The sequence below is a fragment of the Lissotriton helveticus genome, assembly GCF_964261635.1.
Source record: "Lissotriton helveticus chromosome 1_1 unlocalized genomic scaffold, aLisHel1.1 SUPER_1_unloc_34, whole genome shotgun sequence".
In the NCBI taxonomy this organism is placed as follows: Eukaryota; Metazoa; Chordata; class Amphibia; order Caudata; family Salamandridae; genus Lissotriton; species Lissotriton helveticus.
Window position 1 is genome coordinate 983708 of NW_027611675.1, and position 25253 is coordinate 1008960.

The window sequence follows — 25253 nt, forward strand, 5'->3', positions numbered from 1 at the left end:
TTGCCATAAGGGCTGAAATTGGCCTAGCCCCCAACCTTCTGCTAAAACTTAAGATGGCAGAGGATGATCTTACTAGGGCACTATTTCGATTTCTTATTTGAGGGCCCCAACTTCCCTTGTCTTCAAAAATGACCCCCAAATATGGGAATGTCGATGCTCTTTGCACTTCTGTTTTACTACAGTAGAAAGTTTTAGCTTTCTTAGAGCGTGCGCCTTTACCCACTATCATCACTTGTGACTTTTTGGCATTTATTTTAAGATCTAGTGAGGTCATAAAGAGGCCAAATGCGTCTAATAACCGCTGAAGCCCTAGCCCTGTGCGAGACAGAAGCACAGCGTCATCCGCGTATAGGAGGACAGGAACACAAGTCTCCCCTACACGTGGTATGTCTGGGGTTGCTGTCTTTAGTTCAGATTCGAGGGCGTTGATGTAAACTGTGAAGAGCAGGGGTGCCAAAATGCACCCCTGTCTCACCCCTCTCTTGGACTTAAAACGATTAGTTCGTCGCCCCCCTGAATCAACCATAACAGATGCCTGGAGGTCCGAGTGGAGATCAGCAAGGAGATTTACCAGTGCCCGGTCAAGACCCAAATCGACCAAGATGTGCCATAGTTTAGTACGATTAACAAGGTCAAAGGCCGAAGATAGGTCCATGAACCCTAAATATAACGACCCATCTTTTGCCCTGGTATATTTGTCTACTAACAACTGCAGATTAAGGCACTGGTCCATAGTACCTCGTTTAGATCTGAAGCCGTATTGTATGTTAGATAGGACCCCCCTATCATCAAGCCATGTCTGGAGTCTATGTAAGTTGACCATGCCCATGATCTTTACTGAGGAATCAATAAGAGATATAGGGCGATAACAAGCTGGGTCAACCCTACTGCCCTTCTTAAAGACGGGAATAATTACAGACTCCTTCCAGGATACCGGAATACTGTTCCTGGTTACTGCATTAAAAACCCCACACAGCACCCTTGACCAGAGTTTTGGGTCAGTTTTGAAAAAGTCAGCAGGGACTCCATCCGGCCCGGGGCCTTATTTTTTTAGGTCTGATTGATGGCCTTTTCAACTTCCCAGGCCTCAAAAACAACGCCCTGCTGTTCCTGGGAAAAAGGCAAACTAAGTGACAGATCGTCATCTAAACCGCTCGAGTATATTGCCTCAAAGTGATTAATCCAATCACCATCCGGGATGTTTAATTCAAGGGAGGCTTGATCCTTGTCTGAAAAGAAAGGCTGGTTAACTACCCTCCAGAAGTCAGCACTGTTTTTAACGACCTCAGGATCGGACAGTTGTAACCAGGCAGTTTCCCTGATCTCCTTTTTCCTATTTTGTATGGCTTTTTTATATAAGGATCTTAATGATGTTATTAGTGCGCGATCTTTAGGGATCGCTTTAAGGGCCTTGAGCAAATCAGTATGAGCTCTTGAACATGCATGGTCAAACTATTTTTTCTCCTTGGGCCTGGACAATTTTTTGTTATTTGTTAAAGTAATGTCGATAGATTTACAAATATTATCAAAAGCAGACATTACTTCAGGGTTTGATGCCCTTGTGTCCAAGCAAATTAACACATCATTTTCAATGCTATCAAGAACGCCGTGAAGAACGTTCTCAGGGACAACGCTAGACCACTTCAGTCTGCGACTTTGGTCCTTTAACACCACGTCTTAACCTCTATTCCCTCCTGGCCCGCCCTGATTTAAAAAGACAGTTGACAAAATCTCTACTACTACAGGATTATGGTCACTAAATACTGAGACCATAGTACCATAGTGAACCACCCTATCTAAAATCTGATAAGACATAAATATATAGTCAATTACAGTACCGTCGCCATTGCCCTTAAAGGTAGGAGTTCTACTATCGACTTCTCCACAACTAGATTCATACAAATTCCATGCATCCAAGTAAGATTCAAGTGCCTCACCCCTATTGGAATGCTCAAAGTGTGTAGATGAGTGGGGCGGCCCCTCTTCTGAAAGACTTGTGCATGGCTGGTTGCAGGGATGTATATTAAAATCACCTAGAAAGATGATTTCAAACTCTTTTACCTTTTTTCTATAGACTGACAAAAAAGAATCAATAATATCCAAATTCTGCCTAGTATCATCATTAGGACTAGAATTATAAAAATTAATGAACAAAATATTTGAAAAGGAAGGGGGACTGAATTCAATTATCATGCAATTTTGAGAGCCTGGGTTATGTTGAATTAACACCCCTTTCAGGGATGTTTTAAACAAAGTTAACAGACCCCCTTTGGTCTACCAGCCCCACCACTGGTAGCAGGGACGAAGAAGTGTGTGTAACCATCCAATGAAAAACTGTCAGTTAAGTCCCAAGTTTCCTGGAACGCAAGAATATCAAAGGACTTCAGAAGTTTAATCCAATCATCATTCCCGGCTTTGGCTCTAATACCAGCAATGTTCCAGGTCATTATTCGACAGTGTTGGTTTGATAAGCCCTCAGTAGTAGATAGTCAATCATTCTCACTTAACGATGATAGCGGTGAGAACCGGTTAAACAAGGGCAGAGTTGGAACAGGTTGTGGATTAGGCCTACACAGGTTATAACAATATGAATCCATATTCACGGGCAGTTGATGTTCTTGTGGCATCCTGAGAAAGGGAGCCTGCCTTTGTGTAGTATAGGTAGGAGTCAGATGGCCAGGATGAGGGCTTGGACTAGGGGTCACACTAAGATGATTATAAAAATACCCCAGTGGGCGAACACATATATTATCCTCGGTGACCGGTAAGGACGCTACCCTTAACAATGTAGTTGCGACGTGCTGTGGATGTCTTAGGTTTACGATGACACAGTCGCCTCTACATGATTTTCTAGAGGAGCCAATCCAATCAACCTTACGCACTGACACTATATCATTCCAGAAAGCAATGGGGAACTCACAGTATTTATTCAACCATGCAATGACTTTATTACCTAGAGAGCTACTCAGCTCTTCACGGGCTTCAAATGAGTTTGGATCAACCTTCGGGACATTAGTCAGCACTACCGTGTATGGTGCACAATCAGGGGGTAAGTTGACTACGGGTTCCTCCCCAGTGCCCCCTCCAACCTTTTTTCACCTGGCTTGTTAGCTACAGTCTTCTCCTGTAAAGTGGGGGCTATAGAGTCAGGCTTTGACAGAGATCGGGCAGTACTTACAGATGGTCCCATAGGTCTCCCCATAGTTGTTCCGTTAGCTGCCCTGCTGCTGTTTGAGCCAGAAGCTGCTACCAAGGCAGCTGTCCCCGTTTTGATGGTCTCAGGGGATTTAGTCCTAGACAGATGTGTGGATAAAAGGCACCCAAGTTTGGAGATTTCCTTTGAGACTTGATTTAATTTGTCCTCAACCCCCCTGCCGTTGACTACAGCACCCTCAGAGGTATCCCTTAGATTTACATTCATGCTATTTTCTGCGACAGCTTGTGCAGGTGGGGACATAAGTGTACTTAATCTAGCTACCTCTTTTGTCACTTTGTCAACTTTTATCATTAGAGGTTTAATTATAGACTCCAATTTAATGGTCAGCGTATCTACAAGTAGCTGAAAGTGATCCCTATTAACAGTTTCAATATCCCCCTCGTAGCTGGTATCGTTTGTCATCTCCGCCCGCATAGGCTGAGAGGTCACAGTTTTCTTTATTTTGCGTTGCCCCCCACGCTTATTTATCATTCTTCTGCACGCCCTAACTGGGCGGTGGACCAAAGATGGGACTGTCGTGGGAGAAGGTGGCAGTAACTCTGAGCTAGGAATGTCCACTGAAGTAGAAGCAGTATCTAAGTTTAAATCCTCCAAAGGAACAACAGATGGGACAGTCTCACTCACATTGTCAATATCATGTAGGTCAAGAAGGTTAGTTGATTGTGAAGCAGGGGGGCTGACCATGCCAAGTGACAGACGACGTGCAGAATTAATTTTAGTGACCATTTTGACCATATAGTTATCCAAGGGCCCGGGTAGGGCTGATGTTTTAGCTGAACGCAATTTAGCCATTATCGCAGGGAGGGTGTCAAATGGAAACAATGAATACACAAACTAAACAGGGTGTTATGTACTCACTATGAGATGAATAAGTCCAAAGTCCAAAGTCAGCACTGCAAAATATAAAGACCAGGAATCGTGGCCCTGCCCTGCCTCTCCCTGCCCCGGACGGCCACAGACGGTCCCGCCCTTGTCCCGGGCTTCTCCCGGCGAGCTCCCGCGCGCGACTCGCGGGGCGAGAGGCGTTCCGGTGTTTTCAAGCGCCTCCGGGCGCGTCAGCGGTGATCCTGTTGCGCCGGGGCAGGTGGGAGCTGTAGTTCTCCCTCAGCTGCTGCTGGAACCGGCGTGTGCAGAGAGATGCGGTGACCACCCGTGCCGTTGCCCTCACGGCGGAGTTAGGTGAGCGGTATGGCCGTTGCCCTCACGGCGTGCAGGAAGAATCAATTTGATCAAGATCCCTAAAATACTCTACTTTTTAGGGCCATCCCTCTTGAAGTAGGGTACCAATGGTGTACGGTTACTGATGGGACAAGTTCTCGATTTTTGTGGGCTTATACTAGGCCTATAATGGTGCTGAAATATCTGACCCTCCTGAGAGAGGGCAGGGGGTTACCGGTACCTTATATAACAATCTACTACTGGGCCACTGCCCTGCAACAGAGATCTATTTTATTGGGGATAAAATGAGAGGCTTATCAAAGTTCTAATCCCGTACACGCTTCTGATAGGGGATGCAGCATGGGGTGTATTTTGGAGGCAGCTTTAGTATGGATACTATAAAAGAGTTCGAATTAAGACCGTCCATTGTTTGTTCAAAATACGGGCCGAGGTCCAGAAGAAAGTAGGCCTGGGTTGGCTGAACTTCTACACTGCATTACACAAAAAGTATAACCTCGGTTAATTTTTTGGGACTCTTATATGAATATTTTGAGACCCTACGTCACAGGTTTAATCTAGGGCATCACAAGTTTTTTAAAATATCTTCAGCTCTCTGATTTTTTTACTGAAAAAAGCAGGAGGGACAAAGGTATTTATAAGGTTGAACTGGTGGATAGAGTAGATTAGCAAACCCCCATCGGGAAGCTTTATCAGTTGTTGAATAAGCTCATGCCAGATGATATAGAAAAGCAGATAATGTTGTGGGAAGAGAAGGTTCAAGAAGGAACAGACGTCTCTCGGAGTCCAGAAATCTGGCACAGACAATCTTAAGTTTTGCTTTTCTCAAGTACAGCATTTTAAAACAGATTACAAGTTGTACTACACTCTGGGGGAAATAGCTAAATGGGGTGGAACCAGAAACGAACATTGTACCCAATGCCATTCATACGGGACGCGTTTGATATGCTGTTTGCAACCTGCCAAGCCCTAGGTGGCCTGATTGGGGACATTACTGAGTTCCTGGAGGGAAGACTGGGACTAAGTATAGTACAGAGCCCGCAACTTATATTACTGGGGATTAGTAATGAATCAATCCCTAGCCAGGCACAGGCATTTGTGTTTATTGTAATGATGGATTTTCGGCTAAGCTTGGCTACGGCATGGCAAGACCTCTCAGCACCATCGGTACAACAATGGCTCGCTCGTCTAATGGCTATTTATCATACGGAAGTGGCAGTATATGCAAAAAAGGCATAGGGGCTAGGAGGAAAGGGTCAAGGGTGTGGGCACCTCTGACGGGTGGGGGGCTATACTAGAAGAGGGATAGTAGAGCACCTTTCTATTCACTATAAGATGTGGGAATGGGGGTCAATTGGATACATTTTTCCACAGGTGTCTTCTACGTGGGAAAGATAGCAATATATGTATACATGTTTGATCTGTGTATAAGACGTGACATGAATTAACCTTAAGAATGGACTGTCCACATGGAGGGGTGCGTTAAAACATAAGCTATAAAATGTGCAATAAAGATATGTTTAAAAGAAAAAAGGAAAACATCAAGTCATTCTAAAAGCTGTAGCGAAGGTAACCCATGAATCTTAGAAGAGGGGCCTGTGAACTCTGCTTGGTAGAACCAAAGATCTATTTGAGGAATTATCAGTGTCAGCTTTTTGAGATTGGAAGTAAACCAGTTTTGCTCTTAGTATAGATGGTTTACAACCACTGCAATGGGTGTGACAAGTACACTGGCAAAAGGTATATGTTTAAGGTTTTTCGCTCAGTGGGGGTTCTCTCATGTCGACGGGCATCCATTTTACAACTCAAGTGTTTCTGACATTCAGAACAGTGATAAGGATTTGGCACAGGACGCATTCTTTCATGTTCATTGAAATGAATTTTCTGAATAAAGCTTTTCTGGCATTCAAAACACTAATAAACACTTTTCCTTTATAACTTTGACATTCCAACTGAATCTTTACATGCCTTCATAACACTCATACATTATTTAGCTAGGATGGGCTTTAATATGTGGAGTGAGAATTATTTCATAACTAAAGCTTCTCTGGAATTCAGAGCACCGAAAAGGTTCTTCCCCCATTGTGTGTTCTCTCATGAACAGTAAGATGACTTTTCAGACTAAAGGTTTTCTGGCTTTCAGAGCACTGATGAGGTTTTTCCCCAGAGTGAGTTCTCTCATGTAAAGTTAGTCTGAGTTTATAACTGAAGCTTTTCTGGCATTCAAGGCACTGATAAGGTTTTTCCCCAGTGTGAGTTCTCTGATGTACAATAAGACTGGTTTTATAACTGAACGTTTTTAGGCATTCAGAGCACTGATAAGGTTTTTGCCCAGTGTGGGTTTGTTCATGGTGAGTGAGACTAGTTCTATCTGTAAAGTTTTTGTGGCATTCAGAGCACTTATATGGTTTCTCCCCAGTGTGAGTTCTCTCATGGAAATTAAGACCACTTTTCAGACAATATCTTTTCTGGCATTCAGAGCAGTGATATGGTTTTTCTCCGGTGTGGGTTCTCTCATGTTGAGTGAGAAGATATTTACGACTAAAGTTTTTTGGGCATTCAGAGCACTGATGGGATTTCTGCCCAGAATGGGTTAACTCATGCCGGGTGAGAATGGTTTTCCGACTGAAGGTTTTCTGGCATTCAGAGCACTTATGAGGTTTTTGCCCAGTATGCGTTCTCTCATGTAGAGTGAGATCTGATTTACATTGGTAACTATTGAGGCATTCAGAGCACTGATAAGGTTTCTCTCCAGTGTGAGTTCTCTCATGTTGACTGAGAAGGGTTTTACAATTGAAGCTTCTCAGACATTCAGAGCAATAAAAAGGTTTTTCTCCAGTATGTATTCTCTCATGTCGAATAAGGCTGGTTTTACAACGGAAACCTTTGTGGCATTCAGAGCACTTATGAGGTTTTTCCCCAGTGTGAATTCTCACATGTTGAGTCAGCTGGTGTTTGTGAGTGAAGCGTTTCAGGCATTCAGAGCACTGATGAAGTTTTTCCCCAGTGTGAATTTTCTCATGCTGACTGAGTCTGGATTGACAACTAAAGCTCTTCTCACATTCAGAGCAGGTATGAGACTTCTTTTTGGTGCTAATATCTTCAAGTTCGGTTTTGTCTTGTATACATTCCATTTTGAGATAAGATTTCTTTCTGAAGTTAATATCTCCAAGTTGGGATTTTTCTAGCAGACACACCATAAGACAATACTAAATCTTATTCAGCATGTGTCTAGCATCACCCACTCAAATGTGCTGCCCTTGTTCGACTTAACACTTGGACATTTATTTAGCCAAAGATCACTTCTCCGTGGAGTTCACAGTTTATAACCTCTGTAGGCAACCTAATTCACCCTACAACTCTAATATCAGCAGCCCCTGGTACTTAGGGGGAAGCCTCTCATGGGATTATTGCCTCTTTATTACATCCATGTGGATTCTCTAACCCTTTTCTCATACTTATTTATTTATGAGTTAATGAAGCACTGATCAGGTCTATGGTTCAGTATTTCAAAGCTAGGTACATATTCACATAATGTATTGGCATGAACATTCAGAATACTATTGTGCATCAGTAGCAGAACATTGTTTCTGGTCACCCTTCTTACGGATGCCTTCAATGTCTGTATATAAGACTACAATGAGGACGTTAAGGATTTTGCAGGTCTTGCCCGGTAACAAGTACCCAAGGTCACATCTAATGGGCAAGAATGATAGTGGATACGTGGACCCGGACTACAAGCAAAAGGTGGTCATTGGTCACAGAGGTGCATTTTTCCCCCTCATTCTCCTTCCCTTTGTCCCAGATATACCCACATCGCTAGTTCGTAACTAACAGGTATCTTAGTTCTAAGCAGACTACCTGTCTTTTAAGAAGCTTGGTTTACACTGTAAATGTAAATGTAAATGTAGTTGAGCTTATATAGCGCACAGCTACCCGCAGTGGGTTTCCCGGCGCTTGCTTAGGGAACCCGTCCTGGTATTCCCCTGTGAGATAGCAGGGTATCCACAAGGTGAAAGTCAGGCATCCCGCCGCGAGGGGCCGTTGTGGAGATTAAGCAAGCTATTGCCCAGAGTCGCAGAGTGTGAACCCGTGAGTCGAGGAGGCACCGGGGCGAGAATTATCGAGTCCGTGGAATTTTTAGTCCAAGACCCGCCGAGGCGGGGAATTGAACCCTGGTCCAGGACCAATCTCAGCTTCCGGGTCTGCTGCCTCTAACACCTGAGCCACACTTCTCCTGTATGAGTGACAAACAGATATTTGTTTTTGATATAAAGACAATTCACTGGATATGGTGCTCAAGTGTTACATTTGCTGAGGTCTGTTAAAAACTCTTCAAGTCCCACTTGTTCTGTGTGTATTATCTTCTCTTGGACTGGATAGAACTTTAGACTGATGCTTGTCCTCTCTGGTTCAGACAGATGGTCTTCTTGCCCTGGGTTAGCATCTCTAGGGCATTCTTCACATACCATTAGAGCAGAAGGTAGTCTATTTAGACAAACTGCTTTCACATTCTTTATTTTAATCTAATCCAAGTTTCTCACCACATCTTTTCATTAGATACTTTTCTCTTGTTGAAGCTCTGAAGCAACTTTACTTCTTTAGCATCGGTCCTTTAATAGTTTTCAATTATTTGCTTATTACTGACTACCATTTTGTCTTCTACGCCCACTCTTCAATCACCTGTGGATTTAAAAACAGAGATTGTTAAAGAATACAAACTAGAACAAAGGAATAACATTTATTAGCTAATACAGACATCCAGAGTCTGAGTTCATTTTGAGAGAGGGATGAGAGGGCTCTATGCATTTTCGAGATAGAAAGCTTTAGAACAATGGAACACTAGGTTGAAGAGGTCTAAAGATGGGAATTCTGATGTGCAGTTTTGTGCACATCAGTAATAATCAGTAAGCTATTCAAGTGTCTGATCAAAATTCCTCCCACTCACTGTGCGGTATACTTTTTCGCACAAGTCCCCAAACCAGGCAAGCAATATCTCAAAGAACAAGCATGCCCACCCTCATAAGAGTCTTCCCTTCCCAGCACCACAAACAATGCTACTTCTCCCGAGCAAGCATGTGTTAACAACTTAAGAGTCGACACTAGACAAGAATTATAGAATATTTTGGCCAACTTTAAGCTGGCAATTGAAATACCTATGGCTCAGAAAATTAGGAGACCGCATACCTAGACGGATCTCTATGCCTTTGCCAAACACAACTATACGCCTCAACAGGACAACAAACCAGATGTTAGAGGTGGACAGTGATGACCTTTGCCAACCTTACATAACATACCCTCACCACACAAACAACTTATAAAATACACACTATAGCTATAAATACTTCTCTGGCGCAACGAGTCATAGCTTGTACTAAAAACCTCTCAAAAGTAAGACAGATCACCTTCATCACAGGTAATCAAGACAGAAAAAAGATAGCCTAAAAAGACACTGAAAAGCTTACTGCACAACTGCAATCAGCAGCTAAATAGGCCAAAGATATAGCTGACCCCATCCAGTCACATAATCTAGACCAGGGGTGTGGAATTTAATAAAATATCTACTTGTCCATGAGGAAGGTAGCTCAAAAAGAAGGGGGACCCCACATCAATGCTAGGCAGGTAGACGGGGAAAATACATATCAAGGAGGAAGAAAGATACCTGCCTATCGACATGCAAGGTGGCCTCAGAAGAGGTCCAAATATATTTGCACTAGCCTCAAGCCACACTAGCAGTTCAAAAAACAGTATTTAGCAACATATCAAGATAAATTGTGTATTTTATTATTTATTTAATTATTTATCAAAGCAAATACCTTTTCAAATCATGCATTTCATAAAAACAGCTAGGTTACATAGAATTCATAGTAAAGAAAATAACGCAACAGTGCATATAATTCTTAGAACAGGATATGACATGACGTCAATTTAAAAACCAATGTGTTCTCACCAAGGCCCACACATCAAACCACAAGCTAGTATCACCAGACATACACATACATACTTCTCACATCCAGATAAATGCTGCAATTGGGATAGTTTGAATATTCTCCCAGATCATTCGGTTGGTCCTCAGATGGTAAGATCTGAGGACCAACCGAATGATCTGGGAGAATATTCAAAGAATAAGAAGAAAAACGCCAGGAAATTTTGGGCCCTAATCAATGAATCAACCTCTAGTTCCTCAAATTTTGGAACCTCAAATATACAAGAAGCAGAATGGGCAATCTATCTTACGGATCATTTCAAGTCACAAGTCCATCAAGATCCAGTAGGACAAGAATTGCCTTCAGAATCGGGCCCCGGGCCTGGACTTAAAGGGCGCACTCCCATCGACCCAACACCACTCTCTGACGAGGCTCATCAGGTGACCGAAGACAGGGTTATCATAGCCGTGACAAAGGCCAGACAAGACGGAGCACCAGGCCCCAACGGCCTCCCACAAAACTTGTTCAAATCTGACATAACTTTTTGGTCTGGATTGTTAACTAATCTTTTCAATTATGCATTGAGAACCGCAACAATCCCAGACTCGTGGCGGGGTGCAATCATTTATCCGATTTATAAGTCAGGCCCGCGAGATGTCCCTAACAACTATAGACTTATAGCCCTGTTGGACATTGAGGCGAAACACTACGCAGGGCTCCATCTGGAAGACCTGAGGCAATGGGCAAACAATCACAACATGGTCCCAATGAACCAAACCGGGTTCACTGCCAGCTCGGGGACCATGACCAACTTACTAGTGGTGTCATCCATTGTCGACAAAGCCCTTTTAACATCTAGGTTTGCGTTTTGCTGCTTTGTCGATTTTAAAGCCGCTTTTTACACGGTCCCCAGGGAGGCCCTATGGGAAAAGCTGAGGAAGTGGGGAATCCCTGACAAATTACTGAATGCAATTATCCAACTGCACTCACGTACTTGGGTTCGAGTGAAGTTGGGGTCCGGCACGCATCTCTTGCGAAAAAATTTCACAACGAGATGTAAATGTAAATGTAAATGTATGTGTCTTGTAAAGCGCACTGCTGCCCTGAGGCGTCGTGGCGCTGTAGACCGCTGGGGAACCCGTCCTGGCTATCCCTGTGAGATGGTCCCTACTGGGTATCTCCAAGGTGAAACCAGGCATCCCCGGCGAATGTGGGGGGCCGTTGTAGAGATGAGGCAAGCTAATGCCCAGAGTTGCCGAGTGTGATCTCTGGTTAGAGTAGGCACCGAGGCGAGAATTATCGAGTCCGCTGACCCTGGTCCATGACCCTGCCGCGTCGGGAATTGAACCCTGGTCCCGGTCCGTTCTCTGCTTCCGGGTCTGCCGCCTCTAACCAGTGAGCCACACCAGTGAGCCACACCACTCCACTTGAGATGGGTCAAGCAGGGATGCGTGCTGGCCCCCCTCCTATTCAACCTGTTCATTGCTGACCTGTCTAGTACCCTGGACGGCGTAAATAGCCACTCGGCCAAAAGTAGGAGGTACGGCCTTGAGCAATCTTTTATATGCCGACGATTTAGTTTTGTTTAGCCACACCAGGGTCGGGTTGCAAAGGCTGCTTGACACACTGCTGCAATACACGGTCAAGAACCAATTAGAAGTCAATCTGAAGAAGATTCAAGTTTTCCCATTCGGGAAGAAGCGATATACCGGTGGCGGATGGTCCTTTAACAAAAACAGCCTCGCCATTGGCCAGTCGTACAAATACCTGGGGGTCCATCTGGACTTCAGGGGCAACCTTATAAAGCAGCGCAAAGAGATTGCGGTCAAAGCAATGACGCTTGCGGTGTCATTGACTAAGCTTTCAAGAAACCTTTCAGGCCCCACGCTGTCCTCTCTCTTGGAAGTCTTGAAAGCGGAAATCGGCCCCACCCTGTCGTATGGAATAGGGATCTTTAAGGGTAAACTGAAAAGTGCTCTAAATCAGCACACAATAAAAATTTATAAAAAGGTTTTCCACTTGCCATACTCTGCATCCCCTCCACAGATCAGATTAGAGATGGGGCTACTGAATTATGACGTCTCCTGTATTGGGGTATTTCTTAACATCTGCCCCAAACTACGACAATCCAACACTCTAGAGACCCTAGTTTGGCAAGAAATAACTGAAAAAAATCCAGGAGGATCATTTGGTCGACTATTTAAGGACTACACCCAACTAATCTCAGCAGAAGGCCTCTGGTGTAGGAGAGTGGGGTCTGCAATCCTATGGTCACCCCAGATTTTTGCTTTTTGCTTCACTGGTTTACGACTTTCCCTGGCTGTGGGCCTGCTAATCAGACCCGCAGCCTAGCTGTTCTCTCTCTAAATTGACAACCATGTACCTTAGGTGCATTTACCAATTGGTACTGGGCCACCTTATCAGTCCCTGTACAGTATACCTTAGGTATCCAGGGCATAGGTGTACCCAGGGCCTACCAGGGGCTGAAGCATGTATTATGCCACCCTTGGCTGGCCATCTAAACTGACACAACTGGCTGCACGACAGCTGGGGCAAGGTGGTGTAATCACCCTTTGCTTTAGATATAGTTACCTATATCTAAACCTAAAATGGACACATATATTCCTATCAGTCACTCCTATGGAAGGCCTTATCAATCCTGAAGGCAGAGTGCTTGGAATTATGTGAGATGGTGCTCTGGCATGAGCTGAGCCCGTTTGCAGCTTACGGCACCAAGTCCTTATAGCTGTTCCATGATAACGCTATACCATATGCTCTTAAGTGCATTATAATCCTCGCGGTTAAATGCTAACTCTGGTATAACATTATCAAAATATGTCGTGTAAGGTGTCATACGAATTGTAATACTAACCCCTCGCCAATTCGGGCGACGGGGGTAGCATTCCACCCTTCTAGAGGGACACGACATGTATGTAACTGAGAACCCCAGTTAAAGTTAACTCGAGCCTTGGCATCACAAAATGGATGCTGCCACCACAGACACAAGTCTGACCTCCTGCTGCTGGGAGTCCTTCCAGCGAGGGCGGCTTGAACAAAGGGTTTCCTGCCTTGGGAGGTGCTAGCACCACCCCAGACAGGATTTTGTGTATTGGGTAGGGTAGGCTTGAAAGGAATGAGACATGCCCGGGGCACACAAGGTGTCCTGTGCATACACTGGTTACAACCAGTTGCTGGGGCATCCCTGCCCCAGCTCTGGCGGGAAACCGGACAAAGGATAGAGGGTGTAGCCACCCCCCTTCCTGGTCCCACCCAGGGGAGGGACCTAGTCAGTAGTGCAGCCCCCTTTAGCAGGATAAAGGTAGGAGCTGGTCCCATTCCAATTCAGATTATCCTGAACAACGTTACAAGAAGAAACTCTGGACTTCGACGTTCTGCTCCACTGAAGACTGAAGAATCTCCCTTGTGGGCAAGGAGTGTCCAACCTGCACAAGCAGGCACCATCAAGCGTCCAGCGGCTTCACTTTGTCGTCTTACCTCGAGGATCCAGACTTCAGAGCCCGACGAGACCCGGATTCTCAGACCTCTGCGACCTCAACGCACATCTGCAGCAAAGCTGTGACCCGTGGGTGCGACGAGACACGTGGGACCGGCCATCTTGGAAGAAACTGCACTTCGCTTCCAGCACGACTCCCGAGGTAAACTCGACCAAGTGCTTTGGGGACTGAGAAGCCCCAGCCCCGAGCAGCTCCTGCACCGAAGATCAGCCCTCCAGCATCCACGAGATCTGCGTGGGGCCCTTCTGCTTTGTTGCTGCTCGACGCGTTGTCTGGTCACTTGCCGGCTGGCTAGTGGCCTCCCAGACGACGAACCTTTGAATCTTTTCTGCTGGTCTGGTTGCTCCAGACTGGCCCTAGCTCCCTTCCAAAAGAGGGGCACCCCGGACTCTCCTAGTCCGCACCAGACGCTTTCTCCACTCACCGCGTGGGTTGCCTTGGCCAAGGCCTGTTGACGCCGATTCCGGATCCAACACCGCCAACAGCGAGAGCCTGCGTGGGACAGCTCGTGCCTCCATCCTGGTCGTCGAAGACACCTCCTGGTCCACGTGGCTGCAGAGTCAAGCGTCCACTCTTCACCCGATCGCGACGACAACATCTGGTTCCTTCCTGGTTCCACTCCAGTCACTGGCTAGTGACTGTGAACATTGTCCCCTCTGCTTTCAGGTCTCCTTCTTCACCAATCCATCCTTGGATTGCACCGGGCATCTTCCTCCTGGTCGCCTGCAGCATCTATTCTTTCAGTCTCCATTGACTTCAACGTGAGAACCCGACACACTTTGGCACCTATGCACCCGCGGCCCGTCGGTGAGGTAACGAGAGCATTTTGGTGCTCAAGGGTAGTTTAACTGTCCTAGTGTCCAGTTCCACAGTCGTTTTTGTCCTACGTAGTCAGGATTGTCCATACTCACCTTTTTCCTGAACAGTACTGTCCATAGACGTTGTAACGCATCTCGCGTGTGAGTTCACACTCAGCACACGCGTTCCGTGGGCCTCCTATTACTTACCTAGTGTTAGTGTAGCGTGGTCCCAACGATCCTACAGCCTCTGGACAGTTCCATTCTTACTATCGACTTTCACATTCCACTTACTTAGTATATGGTTTGTCGTGCCCCTAGGGCACCATTGTAATTTTGTGCAACTTATCGTATTTTTCAGAAGAGATTGTCATGTGCTTAGCCCTCTGACATCATAAAGAGTTCAGAGGTGTTTGTTATTAATAAATATATTGTTTATTTTCATAACAACCTGTGTGGTGTCCTTTCATCTGGTATTCAAGGGGTTATATTGTGGTAAAACAGCTGGCTTCACTTGCCAAAAGAGTTTAGCCTAAGACTGCTTCGTCCATGCTACCATTAGGATAGCTGGTCTATAAGGTTGACTTACAACCAATCACCATAAGGGTTGTTTGGACTGATACAAGGTGATCACTAGAACTAGTGAGCATCATATATCAGGCCAACTTCTCACATCTGGGCCCTCAATCCTAGTCAGCCTGCATTTAAGCTTGCCATAAAAAAATGCGTAAGATCGCTATCACTCATTACTGACCAAGCACTATTTACAAAACTAAGCCATGCGTGGGCAGTTATTAATTCCTACAATCGACTGACCCCTGCCACTTACTTTTCCAGTCCTTATTCACTGTACTTAAAACGCAGTTTCATTACTATTAGAATGGGTGACTGGCGATTCTTGCAAAATATTCCCCCCTGGCGTCGCGTGAAGGAGGATACAACCTGTAGAGGGTGTGGCGAAGTAGCAGAAACGCTACTCTATGTGGTCTGCATCTGCCCCGCCTTCGACCTCCAACGCAGGGCTAAGCTGAGGGGGGAATAGAATCAGCTGGGTGTTCGGACCTGTAGGCAAGCTATTATTGCAGCACTGAGTCAAGATAATACAGACTTAAACATAAGACTGACAAATTTGATCCAGTATGCTTATCGCAATTTTAAACAAAATCAGCCTGCCACTACTTTACCTCTACCTGTTTTAAATTAAACAATGTGTTTTAATTAACCTCAAAGTACTGGGCAAACAATGCTAACAATGGTTTAAATAGTAGTCCACGTGCATGGGGTTGTTTTATGTACGGACTCGCAGCTCAGGGGAGCAGTTTTAGCAATTGATTGCTTGTACCGTTTTTATTGTTATGAATAATGTGAACCTGAAATTCTCTTATAAAGATATTTGTTTTATATCTAAATAAAGATATTTTTGACTTTGACTTTTGACTATGAGGTTTAATAAATTGTTTACTTGACATTTCAGTTTCCGTGCCAACTTCTATTTGCTGGTCTGAGGACTTGCGTGCAGAGAAGGATGAACCCCTAGCACTGGTAGGCCTTGCTGAGGTCTACTTCTACAAATTGGCGCCCACCCATGTGGCTCATCGGCGACTCGGATACCCGACGGAGTGGTCTAGAACTAGTGAGCATCATATATTAGGCCAACTTCTCACATTGGTGTGCAGCGGTGGGGATTTGAGCTTGCTGTTGTTTTTACCATGTATAATCTTGAAATATCATTTGAAAGATCACATAAGGTACTATAGGTACATATAACAAGCTTATAAATACTCTGAGTTCTACTGAACCAGCTGTTGTAGTAGAAAGGGCCTAGAACACCCTGACTACAACTCTTAGCAAGGGATCAGTAGGAAAACCTATAGTGTAGGTAGGTGCATCACTTACACCTCACTAGAAGCATGTCTACCCATGGAGAGTCTTCAGAGATTCCCCTAGGGGTTGGTGACCCTCCACAGGTCCTTTCCAGATATGGAGCTCTCAGTTTTCCAGGAGATGAGACAATTGTGTACCTCCAGGAAATTGAAACAGGGTTCTAACCCTACCACTCCTTTTCTGTTAGGTCTCTTAGAGACATATGATGCCAGAAGGGCTGCTAACACATACCCCTCTAATCCAGATAGGAGCATGCCCCCCTTAGAAGGTACACTTGGTGATCCAGACCTCCCTGAAACAGAAGATGTAGAGGAGGTGGAGGAAGAAGAGGAAATCTCTGGGGGTGAGGCAGACAAAGGTCCTGAGTTAGTCAGCAGACTTACAAGGGCCAACTTAGACCTACATAGGGAAGGATCTGGGGGACCCCCAGTACTGACCCTAAGCAGGCCTAACTTTGGAGTTAGGAGAGATAGATCTCATTCTAGGGACTCCACTAGATCTGTGCACTCTCATGCCTCTGCTCAGAGGAGAATGACTTCTCCCCAGAGGAGAATGACTTCCCCTCAGAGGAGAGAACATGAAGCAAGGATGAAGCAGGCTAATCTGAGGATCCAGAGGGAAGAACTTGCCCTTGCCAAGGAGAAGCTTGCCTTTGCTAGAGAGCAACAGTTGAGTGGGATAGTCCCCACTGGTGGCAGCAATATCCCCAAGGATAAAGACAGGAGTTTTGATAATAGACACCTGAGTAAAATAGTGCCCCCCTATAAGACAGGGGATGACATCCACAAGTGGATGACTGCTTTGGAGAGAGCCTGCAAAGTACAGCAGGTACCCCAGAGTCAGTGGGCAGCTATATTGTGGCTCTCCTTTGAAGGTAAAGGTAGAGACAAGCTCCTCACTGTTAGAGATGAGGATGCTAATGATTACCAAGTCTTGAAAACTGCACTGATTGATGGGTTAGGCTTAACCACTGAACAATACAGGTTAATGTTCAGGGATACCCAGAAAACTCAGGCTCAAGATTGGACTGACTTTGTTGATTGTGCCACTAAGGCTTTGGAGGGCTGGTTACTGGGAAGTAAAGTTACTGATTACACATGATTGTATAGTCTAATTATGAGAGAGCAAATCTTAAATAATTGTCAGAACCAGTTGTTGCATCAGCACTTGATTGACTCAGATCTGACCTCTCCCCAAGAATTGGGAAAGAAGGCAGACAGATGGGTCAGGACAAGGGTCAAGCAGCAGAACCAGAACAAGGGTGGTGGCCAGAAGAAAGCAGACCAGAAGAGTAACGAGAATAAGCAAAATGACCAGAAGTCTTCAACAGGGCCCCAACAACCTAAGGAGGGTGGGTCCCAAACTTCCCAAAAGAAGAAGAATGATGGTCCTAAGAAACCATGGTGCCAATACTGTAAAAGTAAGACTCACTGGTTTAGTGAGTGCACCAAGAAAGGCCAAACTCCTACCACTACTGTCCCTAGGACACCTGCACCCCCTAGTACAGTTAGTAGTGGTAGGGTACCTCCCAAGGCTATAGTTGGGTTAACCCTGGGAACTGAGGTGGGTTCTGACTTAGTTAGAATACCAACTCAGGCAGTTCTTGTTTGTACTGGAGACATGGATATGACCCCTACTGTAATTCCTAGTACTCTAGGCAAATACAGACAAACGCCTTTAATCAATGGAAAGATGGCTCAGGCCTACAGGGACACATGTGCCAGTGTCACCATGGTGACACCAACATTTGTGGACCCTGACCAGATCATGCTAGGTACAGACTACCTAGTGAGCAATGCTAGCAATGTCACTACCAATCAGAGTATGGCAGTTGTTAATTTCTCCTGGGGAGGGGTAACTGGCCTCAAAAGGGTTGTAGTTAGTTCAGACCTCCCAGTGGATTGTCTTTTGGGCAGTGATTTGGAATCCTCACTGTGGTCAGATGTGGAGTACAGGACTCATGTAGAAATGCTAGGTCTCTCCTCACATGTGCTTACTGTGACTAGGTCACAGGCCAAGAAATGCCCAGCTGAACTAGTGCTGGATCCTGGAAGAATGGACCAGACACTACCCAAGAGAAAGAGCAGTAGGGGTAAGGCTGAGCCTTCCCCCCTGCCTCCAGTTGAGGATCAGCCCTCTCAGGAGGCTGACCCCAAGACCCCAGAAGGAACTGTCCTAGAAGAGCTTGAACCTGAACAGGTTGAGTTTCTTGGGACAGGGGGACCTTCCAGGGCAGACTTGAGGCAGGCCCAGTTAGACTGTTCCTCCCTTGAACCCCTCAGACAGCAGGCTGCTGCTGAGGCTGCAGGGAATGCTACAGGTGCCCATAAGGTATATTGGGATGATGGACTCCTATACTTTGAGGCAAGAGACCCCAAACCTGGTGCTACCAGGAGGCTGGTCATCCCCTTGTCTCTTAGAGGTTTCCTTCTCACCTTAGCCCATGAGATTCCCCTTGCAGGTCACTTAGGCCAGAACAAGACTTGGGACAGGCTTGCCCCACACTTTCACTGGCCTGAGGACACTAAAGAGTTTTGTCGCTCATGTGTCACCTGCCAAGCCAGTGGCAAATCCCGTGGCACCACAAAGGCCCCCCTTATACCACTACCTGTGATGGGGGTTCCCTTTGAAAGAGTGGGGATTGACATTGTTGGACCAATGGACCCCCCAACAGCATCTGGGCACAGATTTATACTGGTGGTAGTGGATCATGCCACCAGGTATCCAGAAGCTATTCCCCTTAGGACCACTACAGCTCCTGTTGTGGCCAGGGCCCTGCTTGGAGTTTTCTCCAGAGTGGGGATTCCTAAGGAGGTTGTCTCTGACAGAGGTGCAAACTTCATGTCAGGATACTTGACTGCAATGTGGAAGGAGTGTGGGGTAAAATACAAATTTACCACACCCTAATACCTACAATGCAATGGGCTAGTTGAAAGATTCAACAAGACCCTCAAAGGGATGATAAAAGGGTTACCTAAAAAGCTTAGGCGAAGATGGGACATCCTTTTACCCTGCCTTCTGTTTGCTTACAGAGAGGTCCCACAGAAGGGGGTTGGTTACAGCCCTTTTGAGCTTTTGATTGGACATCCTGTAAGAGGACCCCTATGTCTGGTGAAGGAAGGATGGGAGTTACCTCTCAAAAAGCCTAAACTTGACATAGTGGACTATGTACTTGGTCTCCGCTCCAGGATGGCAGAGTACATGGAGAAGGCATCCAAAAACCTTGAGGCCAGCCAAGAACTTCAAAAAGCTTGGCATGACCAAAAGGCTGTCCTAACTGTGTATCATGCAGGACAGAAGGTGTGGGTGTTGGAGCCAGTGGCCCCAGCAGCTCACCAGGACAAATTGTCTGGACCCCATACCATCATTGAGCAAAAGGGAGAAGTCACCTACTTGGTGGACATGGGAACTCCCAGGAGCCCTCACAGAGTACTTCATGTGAATAGGCTCAAAGCATTTGTTGACAGGGAGGACATGGGCTTGCTCATGGCCACAGATGAGGGGCAAGAGGAAGAGAGTGACCCTCTCCCAGACCTGCTCACTCAGAACCCTGATGATGGGTCAGTAGATGGTGTAGTCTTTTCTGACAGCCTCTCTGAGCATCAACAAGGGGATTGTAGACAGGTTCTTCAATCCTTCAGACAAATGTTTTCTCTGACCCCCAGTCAGACAAACTGGTGCACACATGAGGTGGACACTGGAGACAGTCTGCCTATAAAGAGTAAAATCTACAGGCAACCTGACCACGTCAGGGACTGCATAAAGCAAGAAGTACAAAAGATGTTGGAATTGGGAGTCATTGAACCCTCAGAGAGCCCTTGGGCTAGTCCTGTAGTTCTAGTATCAAAGCCTCACACCCAGGATGGTAAGAGAGAGATGAGGTTTTGTGTAGACTACAGGGGTCTCAATGCTGTCACTAAGACAGATGCCCATCCAATACCTAGGGCAGATGAACTGATAGATAAGTTGGCTTCTGAAACTTTCTTAAGTACATTTGAACTAACAGCTGGTTATTTGCAAATCAGGTTAGCTGAGGATGCCAAGGCCAAGACAGCATTTTCTACCCCAGGAGGTCATTACCAATTTGTGGTGATGCCCTTTGGTTTGAAAAATGCACCTGCCACTTTTCAAAGGTTGGTGAACCAAGTTCTCACTGGGTTGGATGACTTCTGTGCAGCATATCCAGATGATATTGCTGTCTTTAGCTCCACCTGGGAGGATCACCTGATCCACCTGAGGAAAGTTTTGGAGGCCCTGCAAAAGGCAGGCCTCACTATCAAGGCTACTAAGTGCCAGATAGGGCAGAGTCAGGTTGTGTACCTGGGCCACCTTGTGGGTGGAGGCCAGGTTCAACCATTGGAGAGCAAGATACAGGCCATAAAGGACTGGGCTCCTCCAACGACCCAGACACAGGTCAGAGCTTTCTTGGGCCTGTCTGGTTACTATAGGAAGTTTGTCAAGAATTATGGGTCCATTGTGACACCACTTAATAACCTGACAAGCAAGAAAATGCCAAAGAAAGTTCAGTGGATAGTTAGCTGTCAAAAGGCATTTGATGACCTAAAACAGGCCATGTGTACTGCACCTATTCTCAAGAGTCCTGACTACTCCAAAACCTTCATTGTCCAAACAGATGCATCTGAGTTGGGTGTGGGAGCTGTTCTTTCTCAACTGAATATTGATGGTCATGACCAGCCCATTGCTTTTATAAGCAGAAGGCTGACCCCTAGAGAGAAACGTTGGTCAGCTATAGAGAGGGAGGCCTTTGCTGTGGTTTGGGCCCTGAAGAAGTTGAGGCCCTACTTGTTTGGAACTCATTTCAAGATTCAGACCGACCATAAGCCCCTCTTATGGCTAAATCAGATGAAGGGTGAAACCCCCAAACTTCTTAGGTGGTCCATTTCCCTGCAGGGGATGGACTTTACAGTGGAGCACAGACCAGGGACTGACCATGGCAATGCAGATGGTCTCTTCAGGTATTTCCACTTAGAACAGGAAGACTCACCTGGTCAAGGTTAGTTTAATGTCCCTAAGTTTGGGGGTGGGGGGGGTTATGTAGGAGAGTGGGGTCTGCAATCCTATGGTCACCCCAGATTTTAGCTTTTTGCTTCACTGGTTTACGACTTTCCCTGGCTGTGGGCCTGCTAATCAGACCCACAGCCTAGCTGTTCTCTCTCTAAATTGACAACCATGTACCTTAGGTGCATTTACCAATTGGTACTGGGCCACCTTATCAGTCCCTGTACAGTATACCTTAGCTATCCAGGGCATAGGTGTACCCAGGGCCTACCAGGGGCTGAAGCATGTATTATGCCACCCCTGGCTGGCCATCTAAACTGACACAATTGGCTGCACGACAGCTGGGGCAAGGTGGTGTAATCACCCTTTGCTTTAGATATAGTTACCTATATCTAAACCTAAAATGGACACATATATTCCTATCAGTCACTCCTATGGAAGGCCTTATCAATCCTGAAGGCAGAGTGTTTGGAATTATGTGAGATGGTGCTCTGGCATGAGCTGAGCCCGTTTGCAGCTTGCGGAACCAAGTCCTTATAGCTGTTCCATGAAAACGCTATACCATATACTCTTAAGTGCATTATAATCCTCGCGGTTAAATGCTAACTCTGGTATAACATTATCAAAACATGTCGAGTAAGGTGTCATACGAATTGGAATACTACCCCCTCGCCAATTCTGGCGACGGGGGTAGCATTCCACCCTTCTAGAGATACACGACATGTATGTAACTGAGAACCCCGGTTAAAGTTAACTCGAGCCTTGGCATCACAAAATGGATGCTGCCACCACAGACACAAGTCTGACCACCTGCTGCTGGGAGTCCTTCCAGCGAGGGCGGCCTGGACAAAGGGTTTCCTGCCTTGGGAGGTGCTAGCACCACCCCAGACAGGATTTTGTGTATTGGGTAGGGTAGGCTTGAAAGGAATGAGACATGCCCGGGGCACACAAGGTGTCCTGTGCATACACCGGTTCCAACCAGTTGCTGGGGCATCCCTGCCCCAGCTCTGGCGGGAAACCGGACAAAGGATAGAGGGTGTAGCCACCCCCCTTCCTGGTCCCACCCAGGGGAGGGACCTAGTCAGTAGTGCAGCCCCCTCTAGCAGGATAAAGGTAGGAGCTGGTCCCATTCCAATTCAGATTATCCTGAACAACTTTACAAGAAGAAACTCTGGACTTCGATGTTCTGCTCCACTGAAGACTGAAGAATCTCCCTTGTGGGCAAGGAGTGTCCACCCTGCACAAGCAGGCACCATCAAGCGTCCAGCGGCTTCACTTTGTCGTCTTCCCTCGAGGATCCAGACTTCAAAGCCCGACGAGTCCCGGATTCCCAGACCTCTCCGACCTCAACTCACATCTGCAGCAAAGCTGAGACCCGTGGGTGCGACGAGACACGTGGGACCGGCCATCTTGGAAGAAACTGCTCTTCACTTCCAGCACGACTCTCGAGGTAAACTCGACCAAGTGCTTAGGGGACTGAGAAGCCCCAGCCCCGAAGATCAGCCCTCCAGCATCCACGAGATCTGCGTGGGGCCCTTCTGCTTTGTTGCTGCTCGACGCGTTGTCTGGTCACTTGCCGGCTGGCTAGTGGCCTCCCAGACGACGAACCTTTGAATCTTTGCTGCTGGTCTGGTTCCTCCAGACTGGCCCTAGCAGCTCCCTTCCAAAAGAGGGGCACCCCGGACTCTCCTAGTCCGCACCAGACGCTTTCTCCACTCACCGCGTGGGTTGCCTTTGCCAAGGCCTGTTGACGCCGATTCCGGATCCAAAACCGCCGACAGCGAGAGCCTACGTGGGACAGCTCGTGCCTCCATCCTGGTCGTCGAAGACACCTCCTGGTCCACGTGGCTGCAGAGTCAAGCGTCCACTCTTCACCTGATCGCGACAACGACATCTGGTTCCTTCCTGGTTCCACTCCAGTCACTGGCTAGTGACTGTGAACATTGTCCCCTCTGCTTTCAGGTCTCCTTCTTCACCAATCCATCCTTGGATTGCACCGGGCATCTTCCTCCTGGTCGCCTGCAGCATCTTTTCTTTCAGGCTCCATTGACTTCAACGCGAGAACTCGACACACATTGGCACCTATGCACCCGCGGCCCGTGGGTGAGGTAACGAGAGCATTTCGGTGCTCAAGGGTAGTTTAACTGTCCTAGTGTCCAGTTCCACAGTCGTTTTTGTCCTACCTTGTCAGGATTGTCCGTGCTCACCTTTTTCTTGAACAGTACTGTCCATAGACGTTGTTACGCATCGCGCATGCAAGTTCACACTCTGCACAAGCGTTCCGTGGGCCTCCTATTACTTACCTAGTGTTAGTGTAGCGTGGTCCCAATGATCCTACAGCCTCTGGACAGCTCCATTCTTACTATCGACTTTCACATTCCACTTACTTAGTATATGGTTTGTCGTGCCCCTATGGGCACCATTGTAATTTTGTGCAACTTATCGTATTTTTCAGAAGAGATTGTCATGTGCTTAGCCCTCTGACCTCATAAAGAGTTCAGAGGTGTTTGTTATTAATAAATATATTGTTTATTTTCATAACAACCTGTGTGGTGTCCTTTCATCTGGTATTCTAGGGGTTATATTGTGGTAAAACAGCTGGCTTCACATGCCAAAAGAGTTTAGCCTAAGACTGCTTCGTCCATGCTACCATTAGGATAGCTGGTCTATAAGGTTGACTTACAACCAATCACCATAAGGGTTGTTTGGACTGATACAAGGTGATCACTAGAACTAGTGAGCATCATATATCAGGCCAACTTCTCACATCTGGGCCCTCAATCCTAGTCAGCCTGCATTTAAGCTTGCCATAAAAAAATGCGTAAGATCGCTATCACTCATTACTGACCAAGCACTATTTACAAAACGAAGCCATGCGTTGGCAGTTATTAATTCCTACAATCGACTGACCCCTGCCACTTACTTTTCCAGTCCATATTCACTGTACTTAAAACGCAGTTTCATTACTATTAGAATGGGTGACTGGCGATTCTTGCAAAATATTCCCCCCTGGAGTCGCGTGAAGGAGGATACAACCTGTAGAGGGTGTGGCGAAGTAGCAGAAACGCTACTCTATGTGGTCTGCATCTGCCCCGCCTTCGACCTCCAACGCAGGGCTAAGCTGAGGGGGGAATAGAATCGGCTGGGTGTTCGGACCTGTAGGCAAGCTATTATTGCAGCATTGAGTCAAGATAATACAGACTTAAACATAAGACTGACAAATTTGATCCAGTATGCTTATTGCAATTTTAAACAAAATCAGCCTGCCACTACTTTACCTCTACCTGTTTTAAATTAAACAATGTGTTTTAATTAACCTCAAAGTACTGGGCAAACAATGCTAACAATGGTTTAAATAGTAGTCCACGTGCATGGGGTTGTTTTATGTACGGACTTGCAGCTCAGGGGAGCAGTTTTAGCAATTGATTGCTTGTACCGTTTTTATTGTTATGAATAATGTGAACCTGAAATTCTCTTTTAAAGATATTTGTTTTATATCTAAATAAAGATATTTTTGACTTTGACTTTTGACTATGAGGTTTAATAAATTGTTTACTTGACATTTCAGTTTCCGTGCCAACTTCTATTTGCTGGTCTGAGGACTTGCGTGCAGAGAAGGATGAACCCCTAGCACTGGTAGGCCTTGCTGAGGTCTACTTCTACAAATTGGAGCCCACCCGTGTGGCTCATCGGCGACTCGGATACCCGACGGAGTGGT

General features: G+C 46.2%; 1 protein-coding gene across 1 annotated transcript in view; it reads right to left on the reverse strand.

Moving 5' to 3' along the window:
• Positions 1–6441: 6441 nt before the first annotated feature.
• Positions 6442–25253, reverse strand: part of LOC144805941 (uncharacterized) — a 54300-nt gene continuing 35488 nt past the window's right edge. Inside the window, exon 2 of the mRNA XM_078672406.1 lies at positions 6442–9076. Coding sequence (XP_078528532.1) covers positions 6448–7593 — 1146 coding nt within the window. The 5' untranslated portion in view covers positions 7594–9076 and the 3' untranslated portion in view covers positions 6442–6447. The remainder of the gene's footprint in view (positions 9077–25253) is intronic.